The 27,455-nt window shown below is 44.9% G+C and overlaps 2 protein-coding genes across 16 annotated transcripts in view; one reads left to right on the top strand and one right to left on the bottom strand.

Annotated features, from left to right (window-relative positions):
* Positions 1-11,677, top strand: part of SMOC1 (SPARC related modular calcium binding 1) — a 136,762-nt gene extending 125,085 nt beyond the window's left edge. For 2 of the 12 annotated variants that reach the window (XM_068946147.1, XM_068946145.1), the window contains exons 12-13: positions 5,969-6,019; positions 8,027-11,677. In XM_068946147.1, coding sequence (XP_068802248.1) covers positions 5,969-6,019; positions 8,027-8,040 — 65 coding nt within the window. In that variant the 3' untranslated portion in view covers positions 8,041-11,677. Of the gene's footprint in view, positions 1-5,968; positions 6,020-8,023 lie in introns of all 12 variants that reach the window. The other 10 variants (XM_068946146.1, XM_068946143.1, XM_068946155.1 and 7 more) reach the window with 7 other exon arrangements.
* Positions 11,678-15,445: 3,768 nt separating this feature from the next.
* SLC8A3 (solute carrier family 8 member A3) overlaps positions 15,446-27,455 on the bottom strand; it is a 145,336-nt gene continuing 133,326 nt past the window's right edge. For all 4 annotated transcript variants that reach the window (XM_009689876.2, XM_009689878.2, XM_009689879.2 and 1 more), the window contains one exon: positions 15,446-27,303. In XM_009689876.2, coding sequence (XP_009688171.1) covers positions 26,927-27,303 — 377 coding nt within the window. In that variant the 3' untranslated portion in view covers positions 15,446-26,926. The remainder of the gene's footprint in view (positions 27,304-27,455) is intronic.

The raw sequence follows: 27,455 nt of genomic DNA, 5'->3' as shown, positions 1-27,455 counted from the left end.
TGCTTGGCAGGAGAAGGCAAACAGGGAGATTCCAGGGGACTAATTTCCTGTGCAGGTGTTTTGGCTGTACGGACAGCTCTTGTTATAGCCATCAGGCTGGTTGGGAAGGGCGGGAAGCTTGTTTTTTCCAGGTTTAACCTTTCCTGTGATTTCCTTTCCTCAGGTTTAGCACAAGTGGGAAGGGAGTCAATGCATTTGCATATTGCTGCCTTTTCTAGGTGTTTTGCAAACATCTTAGAATAACAAGCCTGGCACATTACTCATCAGCTGTGAGAAGCATTCAGTTTCCCTAGCTCAGTGGAAGCTTTTTCTTAGTCATCAGTACCTTACTGAGGAATGACATACCAAAATAGCAACTCTGTCCCTTAATTTTATTGCCTTCCCAATAAGATGAATATGCCAAATAAGTTTTATTGCTATTTGGCCTGGAATAAGATTCTCTGGAATCTGATGCCTTGGCCAACTGACTTTTCAGAATTTAGTTTATGGAAGGTGGGGTGCTGGGGAGAGAAGGAGGAAAATGAGAATCTTTGATCCAGAGTGAAGGAAAAAGAAAGCAGCAAGTGACACATGTTGTGAGTGTCTGATTGCCAAACTATTTGCTGAGAACACAGCCTGACCTTTCATGATTTCTTTCATTGCATGAGGACAGGATTGTGTGTGCAAAAAGGGGCTTCAACCTTTTATCACACAACTTCACATACCTACTAGGGGCCCAACAAGCCTCAGGGATCAAAGATAAATGGACAAGTTACATGAGAGAGGAGCTGTTAGGAGAAATGACTGGGGAAAGTAATACAGAGGGCTAGAAAGCAATACAGGGAGCAGATGCTAACAAGTAGAAAATAACTGAAGGAGAGGACTAGAGATGCAATAAGCAAGCTTATGATAGACCTTTTTAAAAGAGTCATGAATTTGTGAGGCAGTAGAGGACATGTTTACCCTGCTTTCTGTTCACAAAAACCTCTCAATTAAGAAATAGTCAGTAGCTTACTTCTTCAGCTTCCCCTTATCCCAAAATAATGGATGCATGCAGTCATTCAACTAGTCCATGTGTTTCCTCTCTATATTTCTTTCTCTATGCCACAGCCTCCACACATCTGCTTGGGTTGAGGTCACTGGGGGTCCAAGCCAAGAGCTGACTGGGAATCTTTTTCATTACATACTTTCTATTGTAAAGTGCCAGTCGGATGAAACCAAAACTTTGTATAGAAATGTTTATGATCTGTTTTGGAAAGGTTTTTCTGGTCTAGTTTGGATGAGGAGGGGTTTGAGGGAGGCAGAGAAACACCATCATTTCCCCTTGATGTGCTTCCTCACTAGTGCACTTGCCTCAACTGTTCCAAATCCTGCTTAGTATCCCATGGCATAAGAAGTAGAACGGGGTTGGTCATCATTCCAAGTGGTTGTGCCTCCTGCTGCACTAATTGAACACTTGCACTGATTTTGAAAACCAAACTTAAAGACAAAGTTTGTAGGATTTGGGATGATGAGAAATACAAATGCTAAAGTTTCTGCATTTTTGTCAGTATTTTACTTTTTGATTTTTTTTTTTCTGGGCAGTTCCATCCGAACACGGAAATAGTGTTGCTTGGTGGAAGCACAGGGCATAAATCAGCACTGTTATATGCCTCATGGGCACTAGATAGACTAAACAAATAAGATTTGTTTGGGAGGATTCAGCCAGGATATCGAAAAGGACAAACCTGAATCTGAGCTGTTTCCAGCTTAGGATCAAATCTGTCTGAGATGCATAGTTCTATTGGTCTTCCCCTCCTCAGCAGGCACTTGATCCCTGTGGTCACGTAATGTTTGCACTGCCAGCCAGTGGTTCTTCAGTGAGGAAAACCTCTGTACAGTTAGCCAGCAACCATTCCTCTCTTCCATCCTTATGATGACCCAGGAAGTTGCTGAGGAGTCCACTAGATCCAGTGGCCACTTTGCAGAGGGGTTCTTGCCCCTCTGCTTAAACCAGATGCGTTTCCACCAGGGGCAACTCTGATGGAGAAGTGTCGTTCTCATCAATCGGAATGGAGTAGCCATCAAGAGTCAGCCTTGGAGGGCTTGCAGAAGCCTGCAAATGGTTCCTTAAACTGGGGAAGAACAGATGGAGGGCTTGTAGCTCATAGTGTGCCAGGAACAGTCTTTGCCCTCGTTTCATCGAGGATTGTCTGTTTGAAGCATTGTGGAAGGAAAATAGACTGACTTACAACCTCTTAAAAGTTAGCATTCATCAGTGCAGTCTGCACAGCCTGAGTCAAGGGGGGAACCGTCTGTGATCAAAGAACAAATTTAGCTCTGTGCATCAGTCCGAAGACATGGTCCTTGAGAGGAGATGGACACATACGGCAAAACTTTGCTGGCAAGTTACTGAACCCAAGATTAATTGGAGTCTAGTGATCTTAGAACTGTAGATCCGAGCAAGGCTTATACTAACTGTGCTAGCTGCAGAATGTTGGAGTTCCGTTTTACCTCTATATTCTTTTAAGTTCAGAGAACCAAGTCAGCATGTTGTGCATGCCCAAAGAGCAGCTAAGGGATTAAGCAGGGAAGAAGTGTTCCTCTGCCAGATGAAGGGAAGTTTCCTTCTGCCAGTTCACATCCCACGATTGCTTTGCCATCCAAAGTCAGAGTGAAGGTGCTGCGTATGCTTCACAGGCCATGAGGGTTTCTGGGGTGGAACCCAACAGCTCTTTGTGGCAACAGCCAACTATCAAGAGCACAATTCAGAAACAAGATCAAAATGTCTTCATTAAAATTGCAGGGTGGGTTAATTAAACAGCATGTCACTTTCTACTGGAGTTGAACAAATACACCAGGAGGAAGAAAAAATACTGAAGAATGTAAACAGCAGATTTAATTTGGTGATGTTCAGGACCCTTCTTTTTGGTCTCTGCAGTAGTGATTTATTTTCTGTATGCTCGGGTGCCTTGTAGGAAGGGTGATATTCTATCACTGTTATGCGAGCAGCTCTGAGGGAACAGTTAGCAAGGAGCAGTCGTCTGGGAAAAGCCTCTTTACTGACGAGATTTACTATGTGGCCTGGTGAGTTATGAAGAGCAATAGTTATGGTAGATAGCTGACATTAGTCTGAGAGGCTATAAAAAGCTATAAAATACCATTTGCTGAATATAACCAGGTAATGATTGAGTTAAAAAAAAAAAAAAATAGAAATTCAGATTACATCTCATTAATGAATGTAAACAAGTCTACTCATTGAGTGTGTTTTTTTGTTTACTTTGTTCAGATATCCCACTTTGGAGCTCACTTGGGGTACTGTAGTTTATCACCTTTAATCTTGCAGAAATTTACCTGAAGGTTAGTACTGATCAGGCCATCCGTGATGTGCTGAGGACACAAGATAGAGCTCTTGGTAGCATGTTTCTCCATCTGCCCAATAATTCGGAGGAATAGGTTCTGCCTATGGAAAGCTGCTAGAGTGTCTTGGGGGCTTTACCTTCTGCAAGGTATCTGGCCTGATACAGTGGCAGAATTGCTGCCCAAAATAGCCTGTCTGTGAGGCTGCGCAAATACTTTGCATTATGAGACTTACTGAGTGATGGGAATATGACTTGGCACTTTGCTGTTATCCCTGTAATACCCAAGTGCTTCCCAGGCATACTTCAATAACCTGCTGTCACCATCTGCCATATTTCTTCCTCTCTCTCATGTCAATTTTATGCTTGGTGCAATACTGTGTTTTGGTAAGGTTTCATTTTCTGTAGATGTACATGTTGGCCAGTGTTTATACAGAAGGCAGCTGACTGAGGATTAAAGACTACCATGAAACTCATTGTCTTTTACTCCAATGGCAGAGAATATAGTTTCCCTGCATGGATGTATCTGGGACAAGCCCAAAGAAAGCTCAGAGCCTTACACTTGTGAGAGAAAGGTCTGTTGTCCCCAGCCTTGAGCCCACCTGTAATTTTAGAACTTCAGTATCTAAATTGATAGCTGAAGTTTCCTAAGCCTTTCTGAAGACAAATGAGTCTCAGTCACAGCAACACACAGTAGTCTCAGCTGTCTTGGGTGCAAAAGCTTTTTCCTGTCACGTTCTTATTCGCATGTGCAGACTGCTTGAACTGAGAAGGGGATTAAGTACACTCCACCAAAACCTAGCCAAAGCCATTGCTCGTTTAAATTTGGAAGGAGGGGGAAGTAAACCTTTGAGAGCTACTGAAGCCAGCTTCAGTAGTGACAGCAAAGATGAGTGAAAACACTAGCAAATGAGAGGAGACATTTTGCTGCACATATGCTGACTAAAAGGGAGATGGTTTTGCTGCAGGCGGCCCAGGATACTGTGCTCCTCCAACACCAAGCCTTAGTAGCTGTGAAAAGCCAAGAAGGAGTGAGACAATTCCTGGAAAAGAAAACATGTGACATCGTTTTAAATCTATGTGGTATTTCATGTTCGGGGAGGGGGAGAGGGAGCAGGGCAGTAACTGGAAAGTCTCCTTCTGTGTGCACCCAAATATCAGGCGGGTGAGGGGGCCTGGAAAAGCACTTCAGAGAGCCAGTGAGCAAAGCTGTGTGTTACAGAGCAGCACCCTCTAGGGGCCTCTGTATTACTTGGCAGCCAGAGGAAAAGCCTAGATCTGCAAGCATCCAATAAGCTAAAGGAGAGACTCATAAAGGTCCTGGATTTTTATTGCCAGACCCCTGGGTGAGTCCCAATTAGCTCTGGAAGAATCTACCTTTCGGCAACAGAGCCCAGTTTTTTATATACAGGCGCAGAAATAAGTTAACAGTGGTTCCTCTGATCTTGCCAGGACAGATGGCTGATACGAGGCTGGTGTTCAGGGGCCTCGAAATAACTTACGATATTAATACAGTTCCTCTTATTAACAATTATTAAAGCCAGCAGGTTTTACTTTGTGATCTATTTTAAACTCAGTCACCACCACCTTTCTTCCTCCTTCTATTTTCCTTTCCAGTGATTCCATTTCTTTCTTATAGTGCAGCTTCCTGTCTTCCTGGGGTTCTTTCCCATTCTCCCACCTTTCTTTAAGTTTCTTCTTATTCTTCTCTTGCACAAAGCAAAGTTTTTTTCATTGGTGTGAACACCTGTATATATTAGTGCAAGTTAAATTACTTAGATATGTGAAGTAAGCTGCACAATCAGGTCAGATGCACACACAAATCAAAGATAAGTCTTTTGCCTGGCTAGAGTGAAGGGTGGCAACATGCTTAGTGGTTCTGGCTGGAAGCAGGAGTTTCCATTTCTAGCCATTGGGCCCTCATCTGAAACCTAGACCAAGTAGATAGTAGGAAATATAACAAGCTTTCAAGAGTGCCACGCTCCTCTGATTCCTGAGTTGCCTCTACCTAGCACCTCCTAGGAATTGGTTTATTGTTAGGGGTGAAGCCCTTGTCATTAGCTCCATCTGGTGTAAGGTGCTTGTTCCTGTATCTCATGATGCACTCCCACCTGTGCAGTCTGTTTCTCCCCTTCTGGTGGATATGAGCTCAAATGTTGATTTTAGGCAGCTGTTTGATCATTTGGTCTAAGCTTTTGGTCACTAGAGATTTAGTAAGTTTGGGCTATCTATATTCCCTGCACCTTGACTTTACTGGCTGCCCCCCCTCTATAAGACACACACAAGGGCCTGCATTTTTTCTTCTGTTTGCCATTTGCAAAAAGTAGTGACTTCATGTCACTACTTGCATCCTTCCATTCTTCTTCCTTCTTCCACAATTTAGTTTAACTTTGTAATTGTTGCTTCTTACCCATACCAAACCTCTGGATTTCTTGAAGTTCAGATACTACAGCGCAAGGTACTTAACATCTGATATCTCAAGCATATTAGTCTGACTCTTGTATGTGAATCTTAAGGAGTGCTGGCAGCACTTGGTGTGTGCGCACTCAAAGGAGCTCCGTGGAAGCTGCCTGTCCTGCAGGAGACAGTGGGAAGGCTCCTTGTCATGCAATGGCATTTATTGCCTTTAACATGGTTCTTGGATTTTACAGGTAGCCTGAGCAGTTTCCCCAATGGAAAAAGACAAGGCCTTAACCCCTTCAGTGAGTATCTTATTAAAATGTTTGTTTCCCTTTTCTTGTATGATAGACATGTATCCCAAAATTCATGCTCCCCTGCTCTCTTGTGTTCACGGATAGCAGTATAGAAACAGCTGGAACCCAAGGGTGTTCATAAGAGGTGGGAACATATTAACAGCCCTGCTGCATCAGCTCAAAGTCCAGCACCATGTCTTCATCTTTGGCAGATGGCTAAGGAAATAGCATAGGATAGAGGAACTATGGGATGAACATTCTCCTAGCCTATCCTCCCTGCTTCCAGCAAGTGATTTTTTGTAATTTTCAGGTGATTTGTTGTATTTACATTGTCTCATCCTCATGGACAAGTTCCCATGCGGATTCCTCTCTGTCCCAGTTAAGGTCTGGTCTCCACCGTATCCTAAGGCAGAGATTTAGGCCAGGCATGAAGAACAACATTTATTTGTTTTGCTTCTAAACCTGCTGCCTCATTGGTTTCATTGGGTGCTTCTCATTTTGTGTTGTGAGAAACAGTGAGTAGTTCTTGCACTCTTTCTGCACCTAACTTTCCCATGCCGCCTGTTATTTTATAGCCTTCCAACATATGTCTGCTTAGACGTCTTTCCTTGTTGATCCCTAGGTTTGTTTATTTGCTTAATGATAGAAGCCTTCCCATACCTCTGCCCATCCTCCTTACTTTTCTGGGTACCTTTCTTTGTCCTGCGGCATGTTCCTTTTGAGATGGGCTGAACAGAGACCTGAAGATAAGGATTGGCTAAGCCTTATTCATTGGTATAGTGATGTTTCCTGGTGTGGCCTCAGTTCTGAGCAAGTAATTTGCTTTTTGACTGCCACTAGAAATTGAGCGGAAGCATCCCAAGAGCTTTCTGTCTGCTCCAAACTCTTTCCTAGTCACTCAGAGTCCCTGAGTGTAACACAGGTCACCTCCCTCCCCAACTCAGGTGTTGCACTGCATGTATTGAAGTTAATCTGCTGTTTTTATGACCCAGTCATTGAGCATTGTGAGAGCAAAGCTGTGCAGTCAATTTCAGATATGATTATCCTGAGTAATTTTGCATTTGTCGGTATTCAGTCCTCTTGGCAGGGCATGTCTAATAGCACTGGTCCCAGTGAGGCCTTTCTGGTAAACTTTCTCCTTTGTGAAAACCAAGTCTGTACTCCTGCCTTCTGTTCATCATGTTTTCACCTCTTATTAATCCCGAAGGAGCACTTGCTCTGATCACATAAGAGCCTTTGATTCTTTAAGAACCTTTGATGAAGGACTTAACAAAAGCTTTCTGAAGAACCAAGTGTGGGGGGCGTGCACATCCATCTGACTCGCAAAGCCCTGCCTTTGTACCCTCTACTGGGACGCTCTAATAGCTTAGCAGGGCCCTAGAACTTCCTGCTCCAAGTATACCCTCAGCAGATTCAGTATCATGCTGGACTTCAGAGTGCATGGTGTGTGAGGTCTTTAAGAGTGGTTGAGCAGGGAGGCTGCTGCCTTTTGCTGTAGCAGAGTTGCGGAGAGGCAGCTTGGACTCTCACTGAATTCTTTCCTCCTTGGAGTCCTGCTTGCCTGTCAGGGAAGAAGGCCAGGTGGCTGCTGCTGAAGGGGGCCGATGGTTGCCGAGTTGCCTTAAATCAGTGGGATTCTGCATCAACCATAGCAGGAGGAAGAGCAGTGGGAGAGATGTCAGACCAGTTGTTTGTCCAGGCTGAGTGCCCATTCCCAAGAAGGGGGAGGAAGAGAAGAGTGGTGGTTTATATTTAAAAACGCATCAATCCCTAGGGCTCTTTGCGACTCATTCAATGCTGTTCTTTCAGCAACGCTGTCTCATTAGCCCCTCACTGTTTTCAGCCTCACAGCTTACTCTAGGATCCCAGCCTTCTGGGGGCCATGGTCGCAACAGAGGCTGAATTGTATCTCACGTCGGTTGGCTACCATTTTGGTTTTAATTTGCCTTTCTCTCCCTTTCCCTGCTTCTATTTTTGTGTGTGTGTTTGTTTTCCCTACCCCATCCTTTTCAGTAGGCCGCCTTGTGTAGGAGCAGAAGACAGGAAGGGAAGGCAAGAGCTGACCGAAAGGAAAGAAAGGTACAGCAACAGACGGACAGACACCTTGCTGCTTGTGAGCAAGCCTTGCTGCTTGTGAGCAAGCATACAGCATCAGCAACATCCAACGTAGCAGAAGTGGCACCCAGAACGTTTGCACTTTTTTAATAATTGAGTTGGGTTTGGGTATGTTTTTAATCTCTTCTCAATGTCATTATCTAATAACTTTGGGGGAGGGGTGGGAACAGGATCAAGACTTTTTAATATTGGAACAGCTACTGACGACTTAAAATTGAGTTCACTGGGACTCAAAGAGATTTTTATATACTGTATATAAATATATATGTAAATTGTACAGTTGTCTTGTACAGGGGTTGGAGTCACTGTTCTGTCCCTCCCTTTGCTTTTGATGGCTGTTAGGGTTAGAGGGACACTTTGCATTTAATGGATTACAGTAATGCAATGATGTCTGCCATCAAGCCGTCCTTTATTTGCAAACTGATCTCCTTAACGTCCCCATGCACATAGGAACAAACATATCAGCATGACTTGTGTTCACAGATGTTTACACAGTGCCACAGCCAGATATCAAATGCTTCCTGGGAGCAGCTGAACCCCATCAGTTCTAAGTGCAAAGCCGTTTGCAATGCGCAGGCATTGGGTTTTTGAGAGAGCACAGATTACACCTGATTATTGGTGTACTGCAAAGCTGCTTAAAGTAGGGATAGAGAAGGATTGTATTAAGGAAATACAAAGGTAGTTTTTGCACCTGTTGCAGTCTGGGCAGAAATGAATTGCAAATGCATTACTATCCAGGCTCAAAAGACGTGCTTAGCAAATATATGCCATGTCTTAGGAATCTAACACTGTAAGGACATGGGAGCTGTATGCCCTGGTAGAGTCCCGAAAGTGACGTCACGCATCTTCCTCTCTGATGAGATGTTCATCTGTATGATGTATAACAATATATAAAGATTGAGAAGTCTGCTAAAAACAGCATCAGGCTGCCTGTTGCTTTGCTGGAGAGCTAAGACGATATTTGTCAGTGCAGAAAGACACAATCATATTGCTGGTCTCTGAGAGTGATTTACATGCATTTCAATTCTACAGCTTGGGCCACACTCCCTGCTAAAGGATTGTCTGCAGTAACAGTTCTTGCCTTTGGTGGCTATGAATCCCAAGCTCCTCTCCTGCTCAGTGGTATGCCTGTCTGTCTTACAGTATCCTTCACCTGATTCTCTGGTATCAGTACCTCCTGTGTTTTTTACTGCAGTGTCACTTTAAAATAGCAGTGAATGCTTGGATTGAAGAGCCTGTTGCTCTTTGAGGCCACAGGTGCTGTTTCAACTGCCAGCAGTTTTTTCCAAAGTTATTGCCTACTTAATCTTTGTCAGGCGCAATTGTAAAATCGACAGTAGGGTGAGGAAACCCATATTAGCTGCCTTATGTTTTGAGTGGAGTGGGTAGTGCATGACGGGAAGCACGGTATTCTGCTTTGTGCGTTTCCAACCTCTGGCAGCACTTGCCCGTTCATAGGGGATGTTCAGAGCAGCTTCCCCCTTCCAACCTGGGAATCCTTGTGCCACTCATCTCTGCACCAAGAACCTGCAGTCAGAGATAGCATCGTGCCATGCTAGTATGGGATCACACCAGCAATTGCCTCTAACAGCACTGCATTACTGTAGAGATGGGACTTGCCCTGTAAGGCTTTGCTGCTTTGGTAGAAGATGTTGTGGCACATCATCTTCATGCTGTGGAATGTCATTGTGATGATGGCATGAGAGAAACATCACAGCAGGAGTGTCCTGATACAGCAAGTTAGAACCGTGTTGCCAAAATTGAAAGTTAAAGAAAATTAACAATCTTTAAATAACTGTTTAATAGTGATAATAACCCTTTCTCTGGGAAGTAGATTGGAACTGATTAAAGCATTTGACATGATTGAGAATGCTCTCTTGATCTCTGAATTGTACATTTTACCAGCACAACGTAAAGAAAAACTCTCTTTAACAAGAGCAGATCCTGCTGTTAGATCGTCACGGTTCCTCACGTACAATATATGTGTTCTTCTGGCCCACCACTTCCCATCTTCTCAATTGCATTATCTCTTTTAAATACCTGGGATATGTTCTGTGTGTGTGTTGAAATGATTTGGTTTAGTGTATAGTTAGAAATGTCCCTGTTACTCACTAATGCTATTGTAGGAGTGAAGAATGAACCCAACTGTATAAAAAACCTCATCTTCTCTTTATATGCTAGTTTTAGGAATTTAAAAGCTCTGGCTTTTTCTTTCTCTTTTTTCCCTTTCTTTTTCCCTTTCCCTTTCCCTTTCCCTTTTTTCTTTTTTTTTCTTTTTTTCTTTTTTTTTCTTTTTTTCAATATATCTGCATCTAGTAAAAGCAGCAATTTGGATGAGAAGTTATCTAATCCAGCCATTAGAAGGCAATGCCCCACAAGATTGGAGGGAGCACAGACCTGCTAAAACTCATTGTATCTTTTCTTCCGGAAATGTCGCTAAACCAGCCAGCCCAGGCTGCTGTCTGTCATGTAAATCCTACTGCAGAGCTCCTCTTTGCTTATCCTTGCGTCCTTCCCCTCTAAAAGGCCTGCATTCACATGCAGTTTGCAATTAAAATTGAATAAGCTCCCCAAGGAAGCCACACTAAGGGTGGCTGTTGATGTTAGCTTTGGTATTGGTGAGGATCCATGTTGCTATGCTGCAACTGACTTTGCTGATGGATTGTGGCCCAAGCATTGTATTGCCTCCCTTTCTCTCCTCATGGGAGAAGGTAAGAGTCACTCACTTGCTTGGTTTGCACAGTCCTCTGAGCAACTTCTAGCAACATTTGTGCATAGACATGCAAGGCCCAGCTAGCATGATTGTGTGATGTCTGGACAGGGGTTAGGTTACTTGTTTTGTGTTTGTGTCTTGGAAGTTCACAAAGGTCCTGGTCCTGATTCATAAAACCCATTCAATCAGTTGTTCAAGCAGTCCATGCCAGTTGGCATGCTCATTGTCAACACCGAGCAATGCCTCAGCTTCCCTCTTTCCTTGTTGCTATTCTTGCCAGGAACTGGCCGTTCCCCCTGGCTGTGAGGCAGGTGTAATCAAATATGTCCTTCTCTGGAGATGACAAGTGTGTTCTGCTCTGCTTCGCATCAATAGCATCCTACTGAAGTTGGGACAGGGAGAGTGTCAGAGTTGTACCTGAAAGCAGACCCTGGACATGTTTATTGGATAATAAACCCTACAAGTCCCCCTACAAGCCCTCCTGCACCTCGCCAGCTCTGCTTTGAATGACAGGTGAAAGTAGCTGGGACAGAGAAGAGAACCAGGGATCCACAGTGCAAGTCATCTACTCTTTCTGCCAGAAGCAAAAACCCTTCCTTTTTTTGCTGATCCTCCAGGGAAGTAGAGAGTTGGAGGGAACTGCCTTAAGATGGGATTCATTTGTGTGAAGGCAATGCTTTCCACGGCCTTTTGGGGGATATGAAGGGAATTGTTTCAAGCACAAGATAAAATTTATATTGAACTTACCCTGCACCAGCGCATTTCTGACTATGGCATTGTTTGTTAGACTGAAAGGCATCTGTCTGATTTTGATTTTGTAATAAAATAGGTAACTTTTGCTCCAGTGTCTTGTGGTGGTTTTTTGTTGAATCTTGATTTCCAGAGCTTATGTCCTTCTCTCATGTCATATTCAGACTGTTACCTAGACAGCTCCATCGGAGAGGAAGGGAACTTTCCTTCTCCCAGGGGCCTCGGTCAGTCTTTGATTGGGGTTTGAGGTCCCTAGAGGTTTCTCTTGTGTGTGTAAGCCTCCAGGTTGAATGGAAACATGCCCTGGAGTGCTGTTCTGTGTGGTTTGATGACAGGTGCCTGAATCTGCCCAGGCTATCTTGAAAGGCTCTGAAGCTTCAGCAGGAAAGTAGAGGTGAGCTCTGAAGGTGGGAGCTGCAGCCAAGTGGAATCTCATAGCTACAGTCTCCCTAAACTCGGGAGACCAGAAGCAGGGCTACTGCCTCTGGTCTCCTCAGCCCCTCTTACCTAACAGACTCGTTCTTTTGCAGGTCAAGCCTCTCTGCATGGGAGCCTGGAATGGTCTCCTCTAGGTGTTGTCCAAAACATGTAATTCCTCAGTGATGCCAAATAACAATGCATGCTAGGAAGCATCTAATAGTGTAAAACATGCTTTTTCCTAGGCTATAGGGGGATGGCATTCACTGGAGGATGCAGGAGGCCATACCCCTTTCCTATCAAGCAGATATGAACAGTTTTCTCATCACTGTGTCATTTCAGTTGTTTACAAATAAATCTCTTGCTATTAATAACAAGACAACATTACACATTGAAGGATGAGTAATTACATTGGTATAGACAATCCCAAAGGGAGGTTTTCTGCTTTTATAGTGGCAACAGGCTGTCTTGTTTGCAGGTAGGCAGAGGGGGTGCTATTGATACTGTTGTCCTTAAATGCAAGTTAAATGATGAAAGTATTAGAAAAAAATTAGGGTGAAATGTGATGAGTGACAGCCAATATGGATTTGTCAAGAATAAACTGTCAAACCAAGCTAGTTTCCCTTTATTACCAGGATAACAAAACGGGTATAGGGGAGAAGCAGTAGATGTCATCTCTGGAGTTATGTAAGGTTTAAAATTAAAGAATTAAACATATGAAAAGAATTTCAAGAAAATCCTAATTCTTCTGTCATGCTTTCTTTTTCTGGGTCAGCATAAGGCCCTACAAAAGGCCTCCCTCCCCCAGCAATGCAGTAATTGTGTAAGGAAGTAGAAAGAGTTACAAAGAGATTGCTTCTGCCTTTGCTTCCAACAGTGATATGGCCAGAAGACTTGTCATTCTCCCCCGCCTTTTACCCCCCTTATCTTTGACATAATTAACAAAATCCACATGCAGAATGCTGACCTTTTGACTTCTCAGCAGCCAGCCCTTACAAGCCATTTCAGGCAAAAGAGCTTGGCAGTCCTCCAAGAGCTGATATTAAATTGGACAGCAGGATCTGCAGAAATGATGCTCCTTAGTTTGGAAAACACCTTGAAAACAAAGTGGGTTTAAAAACAATATCCCCTCAGGTACTGGGAATATAACAGCAAGTACATTCCATGGAGCGATTGCCAGAAAACCTGAAGCTGGCTGCCTTGGAAGGAATGATACTTTCTGCCATTCTGTATCTGAGGACCTGCTTGCTTATTTTAATGGCTGTTTTTGTTCTTTAAGGGTGCCTTGCCTGTGCACACCAGAAAGCGTCTAGCTTTTGTTCAGAAAACAGCATCAGCTTTGTGCTACCTGTTTTAGCCCAAACATAAATCCCCGCTTCCTGCAAAAGCAGGAATTAACTTTTTTTCTGTGTTTTGTTCCGTCACTGCACAGGGACTAAGCTGGCTCTCAGCCCAGGCAGAGGATCTGTGCCCCTGCTGCGTACTCAGCCAGTCCACATCCCCTTGAGGACAAGGCACTGGCAGTTGGTGGCTTGCTGCTCCCTGCCTGAGCTACCCTGCTCTGTGTGACAGGGAAAGGACACATGAGGTTTACACCTGGTGATGAAGGAAGCAGGTGTTTGTGGCTCCCACAGCAGTTGTGGTTTCCACACCTTGCTTCCCCTCTCTGGTGCCAGCAGGGATAGCAAGTCCACCCCTCCTGCACCCAGTTCAGAACCACTTGGCCCTGATTTGGAACTAAAAGTAATTCCTCAATGAGAGATACAGGAGTCTGTAAAATAGGTGGATTTGGGTCACCTTTTTAAGATAAACAAATTCAATCCCAGTACAAACAAGATCCTTAGCATATTGCTTTTTGATATGTGAAGGACTCGGAACTGTGAATGACCGTCAACCTCAGTTTGCAGTAGCTCAATGCTGTGCTTCAAGCAACAAAAACTGCAATGTTTGAATGTCTAGTGTCCTGTTATAGAGTGAAACTCTGGCTTTGCATTGCACAGAGGACCATTGCTATCTGTCTTAGTCATGATGGTTTTGGCTGGAACTGCACAAGTAATCCCTATTGACTTCACTGTGTCAGAACTAAGAGCTGACACGACATTTGGCTGAAGAAATGGAGCTATTTCTGAAGTGACTTGGATGTTCTCACAGTGAGCTGGCAGGCTGTAACAGACCAAGCTGTGTGAAGGTGGCTGAAATTGGATCTGTTCACCTGCAGTCCAGCTTGAACGCGCATTTTTGCATCCCTTGGGCTGCTATGAGTGTTCCAAGTGTTTGGTGCAGTTAATCTTTGTAAAATGAGTTAATCTAAAATACTTGGACTCCAGAAGATAAAATATCAAATATCACTAAATTCAGCAAACTGTTAGGCAGAATCTCTCAATGGATGTTCTAAATAATAAAAGAGATTGGAGAGGCGATGACAGAGTTGTGGGTCAACATCCCAGTAAGAAGCTATCCTGCTGTAAAGAAAATGAAGAGAGAACAGGTAGGGATAGGTATAGGGAATCAAGTGCTCTTTAACATCCTGAGGCTTGACAAGGCATAATACAAAACCTGGAAATGAGGGCACTTAGCTAAGGCTCAGAATAGAGGAAAAGCATGAGAAGATAGGCATAAAATCAGAAAGGTTAAAACCTGAAAGTACATATAACTAGCAAGCAATCTAAAAGACATGGAGGGAGAAGACAAGATTTATTATAACATGGAAGGTGACCTGAAACAGTGACTTAGGGAAGGTGGAGCATTTAAAGCTTTCTTTGTTGAGTCTTCACAAAAATGTTAATTGTGACAAGATGCTTAGTGTAATTAATTTTACTAAGGGAAAAAGAGCACTCCTAGCATGAGGAGGAGAAAGAGCAAGGTAAATGATATTTAGATCACTGAGCAGAATGAAAGCAGGACCTGTTGAAGCTCCTTGTAGAGAATTCAAAACACTAGCTAGAGTATTTCTGGCTCATGAGTCATTGTTTTGGAGCACTGTAGAATTCATGTGAGATCCCAGAGGACTTAAGGCTGGCACAGAAACATCCCCTAACTAGAGATGAAGAAAAACTTAGAGAATTATAGATCTGCCACGCTAACATCTCTATGAGAAAATTTACAAGAGCGAACTATTGAACAATTATTCTGTAATTGCCTACAGACTTATAAGATTGTAAAAAATGGCTGATATGGGCTTGTTAAGGTTTTGTTGAGGACAAATTGTATCAAACAAATTTGATTCCCTTCTTTGACAAGATAACTGGCCTCAAGGCGGGGGGGGGGAGGGGGGGGCGGGGAGCAGGAGATGTGATATATCTTGACTTGGGTAAGGCTTCTGGCACTGTCCCAGAAGGTATTCTCATAAGCAAGCTGAGGAAATGCAACCTATTTAGACTCGCTATACATTGAATTTAGTGTCAGACATGTAGAGCTTTCCAGTGAAAACTTTCAAGTGCCTGTCCAGGGCTCAGTTCTATTCAGTATTTTCATCAGTGGCTTTAGGAAGTTGTTTTATTATGAAGTTTCCAGGTGGCATCCAGCTAGGAGGGGCTCGGAGCCCCTATGAAGGGTAGGATCAGAATGCTTGATAAATTGGAGACATAGTCTAAATCAACAGGAGGAGCTTCAGCAGGGAAGCATGCAACAACCTGCCACGAGGAAGCCGGACTTGCGTGCACAAACACAAAATGAGAACGAGCAAGCAGCAATCCAGCAGAAAAGGCTGTTCAGAAGCTGAAAGAGGAGAAAGGGAAGAACCTGAAGGATTTTCTCACATACAAAATGCTCATGTAAAAAGGAGAGTGATTGAATGTTTTCCATGCCACTGTGAAATAAACAAGAAAGAAAAGAATTATCAGGGCAAAAAAGCAATTTAGGTTTGCTATTAGCTATTAGCGCCATAGCGCTACTGAAAGAGAGGAGGCAATATAATCAGCTTCTTGGACAGCCATGGTATTGATAAAGATATGCGGGCACTCTATTCAGCATGTCCCAGTGCTAAGGAGACCGAGGAGCCCCATTTGAGCTTTTGCGTTGGGATTTTTCCCACTCTTTTCCACGCACCCAAGTTGTACATAAATAGTTCTCACAAAATGGAACCAGTATTTCTGCAATGCAAGCCTCTATTCTTAGACAGCAGAGACCTCTTCCCAGGAATATGCAGGAATATATCACTTTGCATTTTACAAATGCAAAAAAAAAGAAAGTATCTTGCTTGGATGGTTTAATTCTTTAATTCACCTAGATTTCATACCAATTTCAAAGTACTTTTCAGACCAGTGTTATTTTTCATTGCATCCTTCAAACCAGGCCAAATTCTAAGTGCATCCCTAGCAACAAGTAGCAGGTAGGTCATGATTTTTCCTTTAGCCATAGCTACCACTCAGGTTGCCACATGCATGAGGCATTGTTAGGTCATGATTTTTCCTTTAGCCATAGCTACCACTCAGATTGCCACATGCATGAGTCATGCAATAGTATTGCATGGGACATTTGTTAATTCTCAGATGTAAGTGCAGTATTACACACAGGATAATCTAATGAACTCATCAACCTCATGTCAACCTACAGGTTCCATGCCTAAGCTCAGGCCATGATTTTTTTTTTTAAAGACTTGTTTGGATTTTCCTTAGCAAGGGGAAAGGAGGTGTATGTGGCAGGGAGATGGGGCTGAGCTCCTGCGACTGTACCCACCTTCAGGAACTGCCACAGGATATCACTCTCAGATCCCACATTTGGGCATGGGAATTTAAATCCCAGCCTGACAGTCTGCCTGGAGGTAACTAATGCTCTGCTGATGCTGTTTTATTTAAGTAATTCAATTTAATAGTGTCCCACATGAAGTCCCTTCCCAGCAAGACTACATATTCTATTTAATATTTTCACTTTAATATTTTCACTATTTTTCTCTCTCTTTCCAAGTATTGAAAATGTTAGCTTGTCACTACCCCTGTTAGCTTGTCACTACCCCTTTGTGGTTCTTTGAAGAGAACCAGCTTCTCTGTGTGGGGAACGAGGAATCTGCGCTGCTCAAATTTGTGTGAAGCCTTTTTTCTAGTTAGAGAAGGTCAGCAGAAGAGCTTCACCTTTAGTTAAAAGGCATTTGCACCTAAAACAAACATTGTCCAGCAACACGATCAAGAAGAGCGGAACCATTAAAAGTTATCACCTCAAGATGAGTGCAAAGAAAGGCCTTGTTTCCCAGCATGACGCAAAGAGAGGCTCTTACCCTTTGTGGGGGCTGAAGGTTTCTCTTGCTGGCGGTAGGGGCCAGCTCCACACTACAGCCAGACTGAGTGTGACTAACACCCAAGCCCTGTGCCAGCAACACACTCCCGGGCACCGCACACCCAGCACCCTTCACTGCCACCTCCACACACTGGGAGCCCTTCCACGGCTTAAGGTGAAGCACAGATCCAACAGGTGGGCAAAGCCTTATTAAGCCCTTCACTTGGGATATCAATGGTTTAATCCCTTCTTGAACTGTTGTCACAGGCCTTGGTTTTCTTCCTGGTGACCCCCTCTGTCTGGGATGTTGGCACTCTCTGTATTGCCTTGCAGGGTGTGAGGCACATAAGCGCAGCCTGGACCCCAAATGAGCCCAGAAAGGGAAGGTGGAGGGAGGCTATGGGGTGTGCATACTAAATGCGAACTTGGTGTGCAGCTGACACATATAACCCAATTGGATCGGGCTGTAATGGACAAAGGCAGAAGCCTTTGCCTTCAAGTTAGTTCCTGTATTCAAGCACTGCTCAAATTCCAGATGTGAATCTACCTGTATTTGGCAACATCAGGCCTAACTATAGGAGAGATTTTAAATAAATCAGTTAAGACGTCATATATAGGGCAAGAAACCTTAATTACTTAACATAGAACTCTCACACAAGTGCACCATTGTTAGGGCTGCGTTACATCCTGGAAAGCCCCTTTTTTCTTTCTATACAATTTTAAAACTATAGATAGCAGCACCTGTGAGAAAAACAAGCCCTCTAGCTAGTGGTCTGGCTAGATTTCTTTTGCATTTCCTGGACAGAAGAGAACATTTAAATAACTAAAATGCAATTTTGCATTGCTTTTTAGCAAGGGATAGGAATCATCATAGCTATATGACATGTCAACAGCGCCTTATGTTAAACCAATGAGAACTTAGGACATTCACCTCCTGCATTCTTTTTCCCCTCAATAAAACAGGTTTTCTGGGATGCTGAAGAACTCAAACTATCCTCAGATATGATCACAGACCTATGTTCAGAACCTGGGCTAATTTCTGGTGGCAGTAGTCAGAGATGGCAGCTGCTCTGAGGTGGTGGCTTTCCCAGAACTCTTGGAAGAGAATAAACACCTGTGTGGTCTGGTTTTGCTAAAGAAAAGAAATTCCAGGAGGGGTAATGCTTAACCTAATCACTAATCCTAAAAACATCTCCATATGATGAGGAAGGGTAGGTTTTACAGAGCATTAGAAGCGGGGGAAATCTGAAGGCTCAGCATTTCTGAGTCACTTGAGGCAAAATTAAAAGCCTGACAGTTAATGTTCTCTGTGGACCCTGTACTGAGTTTACTCAGACTGGCTGCTGATTTTTAACTGTAAACCTGGAAAGTCACTCTGTCACCAATGCTCATACACTGCATTTTTCACTAGGTGACAAAGTGGTCAGTATTCTGCTGTCAGTGGAAAGTTGATTACAGCCTTAATAAAGGGAGGACACTCATGAGCAAAAGCTGTCACATAGCAGAAGATGGTTTTTGTTCCCATCACTGCTTTGCTCGGAAACAGTGTTCCTGGGCACACTGGCAGTGTGGCAGTCCTGCAGAGCTGTAAAACTGCTTCCCACTAGATTTAGCCCTGCTGTAAAATCCAGAAAGAAAGCTGGAGGCCCATAATGGTTGTGTCCCTCCCTCCTCCAGCTGTATGCAAGGGTTGCCTGTAACAGGGTGCACTGCACATAACTGGAGACACAAACCCTCCTTACTTCTTGTGGTCTCCAGTGTTAGCTATCTGGCAGAGTCGCCCGTCCCCTCAACAGACACAGAGACTGCCCACTACAGAGACAGCCTGCAGTACAGTGCTGCATCAATGTGCTCAAGATGTTAATTATCTAGATATTTTAAACAATTCATTTAAATGCTGGGAGTCCTCTTAATCCCTTCCCCCCATGCAGACGAGTTAGGAGCGCTGTCTTCTCTGTTGGGTGCTAAGTGACACTATCACAAATATCACTATTTTTAGCAAGCTGGTTGCCTCTGGCGTGCACATACACACAAACACACACACACACACACACACACACACAAATGACAATGGTCATTAAAAACAATTTTTTTTCCCCATATAATACTCCACAGGTTAGGTGATGGAACAGCTCATCCAGCATGTGGAGGACAAGAAGGTGATCAGGAGTAGTCAGCATGGACTCACCAAAGGGAAATCATGCTTCACCAACCTGATAGCCTTCTATGATGGAATGACTGCCTGCGTAGATGGGGGCAGAGCAGTGGATGTTGTCTACCTGGACTTCAGCAAGGCTTCTGACACCGTCTCCCATAACATCCCCATAGGCAAGCTCAGGAAGTGTGGGCTGGGTGAGTGGATGGTGAGGTGGATGGAGAACTGGCTGAATGGCAGGACTCAGAGGGTTGCGGTCAGTGGCACAGTCTAGTTGGAGGCCTGTAGCTAGCGGTGTCCCCCAGGGGTCAGTCCTGGGTCCAGTCCTGTACAACTTATTCATTGATGACCCGAATGAAAGGACAGAGTGCACCCTCAGCAAGTTTGCTGATGATCCAAAACTGGGAGGTGTTCCTGATATACCCCAGAAGGCTGTGCTGCCATTCAGAGGGACCTGGACAGGCTGGAGAGTTGGACAGAAAGGACCCTCATGAAAGTCAAGAAAGGCAAGTGCAGGGTCCTGCACCTAGGGAGGAAGAACCCCATGCCCCAGGACAGGTTGGGGACTGACCTGCTGGAAAGCAGCTCTGCCGAGAAGGACCCAGGAGTCCTGGTGGACAACAAGTTGACCATGAGGCAGCACTGTGCCCTGGTGGTCAGGAAGGCCAATGGAATCCTGGGGTGCATTAGGAAGAGTGTTGCCAGCAGGTGGAGGGAGGTGATCCTGCCCCTCTGCTCAACCCTGGTGAGGCCACATCTGGAGTACTGTGTCCAATTCTGGGCTCCCCAGTACGAGAGAGACGTGGCACTACTGGAGGGAGTCCAGCGGAGGGCGACAAAGATGATGAGGGGACTGGAGCATCTCTCCTATGAGGAAAGGCTGAGAAAGCTGAGCCTGTTTAGCCTGGAGAAGAGAAGACTGAGGGGGGAATCTCATCAATGTGTATAAGTATCTGAAGGGGCGGGGGGTGTTGAGAGGATGAGGCCAGTCTCTTCTCCGTGGTGCCCAGCGATAGGACAAGAGGCGACAGGCACAAACTGAAACACAGGCAGTTCGAGCTGAACATGAGGAAAAACTTCTTTACTGTGAGGGTGACTGAACAGGTTGCCCGGAGAGGTTGTGGAGTCTCCTTCCCTGCAGATATTCAAAAGCCGTCTGGACACAATCCTGGGAAATATGCTCTAGAGGACCCTGCTTGAGCTGGGAGGTTGGACTAGGTGATCTCTAGAGGTCCTTTCCAACCTCAACCATTCTGTGATTCTGTGATTCTTGGTGACAAGGGCTGATGGCCAGGGTGGGTCAGGGCTGAGCACCTGCTGCTCCCATTCATGCTGGCTGACTGTTACATCAAAGTTGGGCTGCAACTCTTCCCTGGTAGCATTAACCCAGAAAAGCTTTCAGTAGTTTTTTCCCCAGAGGAAAGCCGTTGCAGGTGAACAGCACTAGGAATACCCTGCCTCCATCTAACAACATGGACTCGACATGTGACAGAGCATAGGTTGAGCCATCTCAGCTTTGACTGATGGCACATTCAAACATGACCACATCTCCCACTGGTGGCTTTTCCTTTGCCATCTGTCCTATCACACTTTTAAGGCCTGGATGATGGTCATTACTCGAAAGTCTTGCTACCTACACTTTATCTCACCAGCTTCCAGGTACTACAGTACTAGGTGCCCTCCAAAATGCCTTTCCAAAGAGAGATACTCAGCTGTTGAACGCATGGGGTAGGCATCAGCCCGCCATGGTCAGGAGACAGGATGGGTGAAGCAGAACATGCAGCTGATGAAGGAGCATCTCTTTTCACATGGTGCTGTGAAGTGAGATGGCACTGCTGCTCTGGGATGGTGGCACAGGGGGTCCTTTGATACCAGAGACAAGTGATTTACGGATCAATCCGATAGCTATAGCTGTGGAATCTGAGGAAATGTGAATCACATAGTGGGAACATTTTTGTTTTTATTTTGTGCTCATGCCAGAAGAGCCATGATCACAGCAACAGAACAATAATTACCAAAAGGTAACAAATTCCAAGCCTAGAGCTCTAATTGCTCTCATCCCTGGCTTAAAACCTTTGTTCAATAGCTCTAATGAATTTTTCATTTTTAACTGTGTATAACACCTGATTCCAGCTCCCTCTGGGATGGTGCCCTTTGGCTCTGCACCTGAGCCTCCACACCTGTGGTGACTGGGATGTTCTCTGGCAGGTGCTGGGGCAGTGGTGGTAACAAGCCAGGCTTAAAAGGCACCACAGCACTCCCAAACACTTACAAAAACAGCTTGAATCCCTCCCCAGCCCACTCACTGAAGTCAAAGGCAGTGGTTCAATTTCTGTCCTTGGAGTCAGAGTCTGCTTGGCATTACCTCAGTTTCCCAAGAGCTGATAATGAGTCTAGCGGTCAGTGTGCATAACCTCCACCAGCAGAAGTGGGCATGCTCACCACCATGGCTGATGGCTCTTGGAGAGCATGAAACAGCCAACAGGGCAACATATGGGAAATAACAGAGGGTTTTTTTTTTTTTTTAATCTGTGTTGCACCCCTTAGCCTAAGATGGTTTCTAGATAACAGCCCTGAAGGGCTTCCTTTGCAAAGCACTTTAAGTGGTAGTAGTTATCCCAGAAGCAATAAAAAGGAGAACAGAAAGAGCATGAAACCTATCCCCTCCAACTGGCATTGCAGAGATTAAAACCCCACTGGATTCAACAAGGCAATGGCCATCTCATCACAGATGCTCCCAGGCTGTGAGAGGCTGTGAGGATGTTGCTTACTGTCCTCACCCCCTGAAATGCAACTCCCTCTGGTCATAAAAGCTAACGAGTTGGTAATGGTGTCTGGCATCTCTACAATGTCTGTCGTCTGAAGTGCTTTGGGTGAATATGGGGGGGGACGAAGGCGTATAGCATTGAAGTGGATATCTTGGAGAGTGGAAGAGAGACAGAGGGAGAGTAAGTAGCAGGGAGAAGAACGGCCCTTTTGGGACCATAGTGAGGTTTGCCAGATCTCTGGCCACTGTGAAAGAGCTAGATGCAGAAGCCAGCCTCCCCACAGCCAGCTCCACTGGGGGGCTGCATTTCCCACAGCACGGTTCCCAACCCATCTTTCTTCCCTCCTTGCCTGAGCACGCTGCATTGGCAACATGACTTAGCCTTGACCCTTGACTGCCTGCTGCTCCACCACCTTGTAGTAATCCCCTTGTGCGCCAGTAAAGGGGCCGTCTCTGGAGAAGGGTCTGCTCCCACCAGAGCAGCACACTGCGCCAACAGCTGCTTGCTGCTGAAAGCCACTTCTGAGGCTGCTTCTGACTTGCTGTCCACTGTAAAGGCCACTTCAGTGTCCTATGGCCTTTGTACGCTGCTTTTGGGGTCATGGGCCCAAATACAAGTGCAGAAAAGCAGACAGTGATGACTGCTGGGTGACTGGGCACTGGGAAAAGAGGCGGTACAGCATTGGCTGTACCTAGGATACAACTCCTTTCCACGTTGAGGAGTTCAGGAAAGGGTGACATCTCTTTATACAACTGCTTTTTGGCCTGAAGGCTGATTTTGACTGAAATAGATGAGTGACTCCAAATTTTCTCATGGCGGGCTGAGGGTGGGGTCCTGGGCGCCTTGCACCACCAACACCAAGGCCCTGCTCTGACCTGCCCATCACACGTGGGCTGTCTCTGCAGGTGTTATGCAAAGCATGCTGAGCCATGTGCTACGAAAACAACGGCTGTGCATCGCCATCTCACCCCCATCTCCAAAGCTGAGGTAAATGGTTCCCCAGTAAAAACCCAGCCTGGGGTTGGGTGTGCGCTCAGTAGCAGGGAGCCACATGGCAGTGCGGGGGCCCCAGCAGCTGCAACGTTGGCACAAGCCCCCAGGCAGCCGTGGTGCTCCCCACCGAGAGCCACGTCTGGCTTGCCCGTAGGCCCTGCTGATGACCAGGAATACAGTAGCACCTTTGGTCACCTCTATAGTCTCCCTCCAGATGTGAAGCTATGCTATTTAGCCTCAGCCAGCTACAGTAGCAAAGGCGTCCCAATGAGGAATTGGGAAGGAGGAAAAAGGAAGCCTGTGTGAATGGAAATGGAAAGACGAGACGTGTGCCTTGAAAAGTAAGAAGGCTACAGAAAGAGGAAAGCTGCTTTTATTACAGACTGCGACATGAAGCTGACAGGAAAAACAAAGAGTAAGGAACAATGACAATGAGAACAGAGCACTCTAAGTAAGGAAGCAGCAAAAGCTCCTGTATGCAAAACAGCCAGGATGCAACTGCTGTTGGCCTCTTCCAGCAAACTGAACTGAGGTGGCTGGGCCGGAGGGGAAGAAAGCAACCACAGCTAATGTAAACACTTGCATGCACCTTCCTAGACAAAAAAGCAGGCAAACACACATGTAAGCCAAAAACCAAAAAAAAAGCCTCAGGAAAAAAAAATCCCAAAGGCACCAATTTTTTTTTTTTTAGTTTGTATATTGTTTAATGATGTAAAAAAATGGAAATAAAGAAACAATCCACTGATGTTGTTGGCCTGGTGCAGATCTCCTCAGTGCATGTGAGGGCAGCAAAGTCACTGTGCAGTTGACAACTGCAGATGCTCCTCCCTTCCCCTGCACTCTCCCCCACCCCCAGCAAAGTGAGCCTAAGAAAGCAGATGAAAAGCATGTGACTGATATAGCACAAGCAACAGAATAACAGCATTTCAGCTCCCCATGCCTAGGAATTTTAGCCAGGAATGGGTAAACTGGTATGGTTAAAATAATAATCCAACAGAATGTATATGTCCAAATTAAAAACAACAATGACTGATTACAAAAAAAAAAAAAATCCCTTGACAGCTACACTTTAAACCCCCACAGAGACCATTTAGGGGCTTTTTTTTTTTTTGGTGTCACACATCTGTGCTCTGGGGTCCAGCCTGGACAGCAGCAGAAGCAGTGAATGAATTTGGCAAAAGCTGATCCTGGTAGTTCTCAGCATGGCTGGATGCCTGAAAGATCGGAAACTCAGCAGACATCTGGCCTCAAGATTTCTTTTGCATTTTTTTCATGCCCTTCCACAAAAGCTCTGGTGAAGGGAGGCTAAGGTGGCAGAAGGCTGCATGCTTATTGGCTTCAAACGCGCTTCCTTCACCCCTTGCTAGCTTCAATGGCCAAAGCTCCCACTGCTCCTATGGGAAGGAGCCTTCCTCTCCAGCTCACATTTTTATATATATATATATATATATATATATACACACACACACATATATATAATGTGTGTATGTACACATACACATATATATGTACACACACACACACACATATATACATATACATGTATATACACACACATACTTTTTTATATATATAGTTGATAAACTTTTTTGTATGAAAATAAATATTTCATCTGGGTTTTTTTTCAGGTTCATTGTCACTCTCTTCCATTCACCTGCTGTAACATTGCATCTTTTTTTTGTCCATGACAACCTTGTTCCCACTGCTTTTTTTTTTTGTTTTTGAACCCTACAGACACTTTCTCCCTGCCCCTAAGGGCAACAGAAAGCACCATGTAGGCAGAGAAGTACCGTTTGCCATTCCCTTTTTTACTTGCTTACTCCCTAGGTTTGGTTTATTATGGTGAAATTTATGAAGAGCATGTTTCCCTTTACAGCACCTAAGCCTCTTGATAGAACAAAGTATCTTTATCTTGAAAACATTTTTAAAAGAATTAGGTTTTAACACCCTCTTCTAGCTCTCTCACTTAAGAAATATGTCTATAGATAGCACTGTTTATATAGATATAGGTATAGTTTTTATTTATTTTTATTACCAACCCAACATTTCAATTTGCAGCTGCTGATGCAATATCATAACAGACTCTCTCTTTTTCCTTAAAATGAAAAGGGTGCCTTTTTATTCATCTGTTCCCCCCCTCCCCAAAACATACTTCAGGTGATGCAGGAGTCCTGAAACAAGTGGCAGTTTTTAAGCTCATACCTTTCAATGGACTGAAGACCACTAGTGAAGCCCACTAGGCTCTGTGAAAATTAGGGTAGCAAACGGGTGAAACAGAAGGCATGGCCCAGTGCAGGGCAGGGCGTGCTAGGAAAACGTGGTCACGCTCTTTGGCGTTTCCTACTGTTGTCATTCATTTGGCTTTTGTTTTGCTGCTGTTGTTTTCTAAGGAGCTGAGGGCCATCTTTGTTCAGCACAGCAAACGCCAGTGGGTTACAGTAACCGGCTGCGTGCCATCCTCCACGGGGACACAGATTTCGGGGGGTGGGGGGAAAGGGAGGTTGGTGGGGTGATGCCCAGTGGGGCGGTGGGGGGGGGGTGGAAGGATCCTTTCCCTTTTGCAAACGCGTGTGTTTTAAGAATGAATTCAACTTGGTAACATAATGCTTAGAAAAACTCTCAGACATCTTATGCCTTGAGGTGTCTTGCTTGCACCAGTACATGAGCCCAACATGTTATTTACATGACTTCATTTTCACTTTCAAGACCAGGGACTGCTCCACTGCCCTCGGCAGCTGATCAAATGCAGCCACACTGTGATTACAAGGAACATGTGCTACTTTCCTGGGGCCCCTTTTCTTCCCCACATGGCAGGCTATTTCTGGGTATCTGTTTATTTCTTTATCTTCTGTAAATTAACATGATTTTTCTTTCCCTGCAGTACCACAAGCTCAAAGTTAATTATACAAAGAGAAATGCCATAGTCAAAATATACATGATACATATTATAGTAGAGGGTTGGGTTTTGTTTTTTTCCCTTCCTTTTTTCTTAGCCCTGGCAGGTGGTTGAGATGCTACATGCTCCAGCCTCCATCACTGAATTGTCCTCTCTGCGTGTGTGCGTGTGTGTGTATGTTTGTATTAAAAATATATCAGTCTTGTGATGTTCTTAAAAAAGAAAGAAATGCAAGGAGGTGGGGGAAGAAATGGTAATAGTGAAGTTCTTTCACTGTGGCACAGTTTTTTGTGGCATCAAAAAAATACACATGTTCAATTCCAGCACTGATGGCAGCTTGAAGCTTTTGATTTTAAATTTTTAACATTTTTCCTCTTAGAGTAATAAAAAAGAAAAAAAATAATAAAATAACATGCCCCCTCCCAAACCAAAGAGCAATAAGCAAAAGAAAAAAAAATCCTGCTCATACTGGATTTTGCATTTTGCAATTCCCAAAGAGTATTAAAAAAAAAAAAAAGATTATGTATCCTTATAATGAAGGGGTTTTCAGGAAAAAAAGGAAGCAAGAACCTACAGAAGATGTGACCTTTGAAGGTGGCTGAAATTTCTGAATTTCATCGAATGGGGTCAGTGGATGGGTTTGTTTTGACTTGTTTTGTTTGAATACTTGCCTTTGTTGCATTCTTGGCTTTTGTTTGATTTTGGAAGGGTTTTGTTTGTTTGTTTGTCCTGTGATGGTTTTTGCCCTTCTCCACGCCCAGCGGTCCTGCTGTTTGGGCAATGGCGGTACCTGACTGACAGCTGTCCTTTCTGGTGAAACTGCGCTTTGAGGACTGGTGTCCAGTGAGGTAACGGAGGAGGGGGATGCCTCCCCCTGGCGGCACCGTCCTTCCACTGCCTAAAACCCCTTGATGTAGCAGTAGGCCTCCAGGGTGGCGAAGAGGATGTACAGTAGCCACAAGCTCACAAAGAGCAACGTTGTGGCCAGTTTGCAGCCCCGGGGGCCGCCCAACTCCCCTCCGAGGTGCGGCCGTCGGCGGTAGAGCAGGACACTGATGCAGATGAACGCGAAGATGGTGAAGAGGGTGACGGAGAAGGCCAGGGTGCCCGCCGACACCTGGAACTCCTGCCCCTGCGAGGCCCAGTAGATCGCCGCCACTGACCACGCCAGCCCGATGCCCAGGAAGACGTTGACCGCGTTGCTGCCCGTGACGTTGCCGATGGATGCGTCGGCGTACACGTCCTGGATGGCTGCTGCTTTGCTGGCAAAAGTGTCTAGCGACGGGGAGAGGGAGGGAGAAATGGTTATCAGCAACTCAGGGAGGAGGGCACCTGGTGCGGATCATGGTGAGACACCCACGTGGCTGGGTTGGGTCCAATAGGAAAAAATGGCCAACCTTTCACTTTGGGGGAGGGGAGGGGGGTTC

This window comes from Struthio camelus, chromosome 5, assembly GCF_040807025.1.
Source record: "Struthio camelus isolate bStrCam1 chromosome 5, bStrCam1.hap1, whole genome shotgun sequence".
NCBI classification, from domain to species: domain Eukaryota; kingdom Metazoa; phylum Chordata; class Aves; order Struthioniformes; family Struthionidae; genus Struthio; species Struthio camelus.
This window is presented reverse-complemented; position numbering and strand designations above follow the sequence as displayed.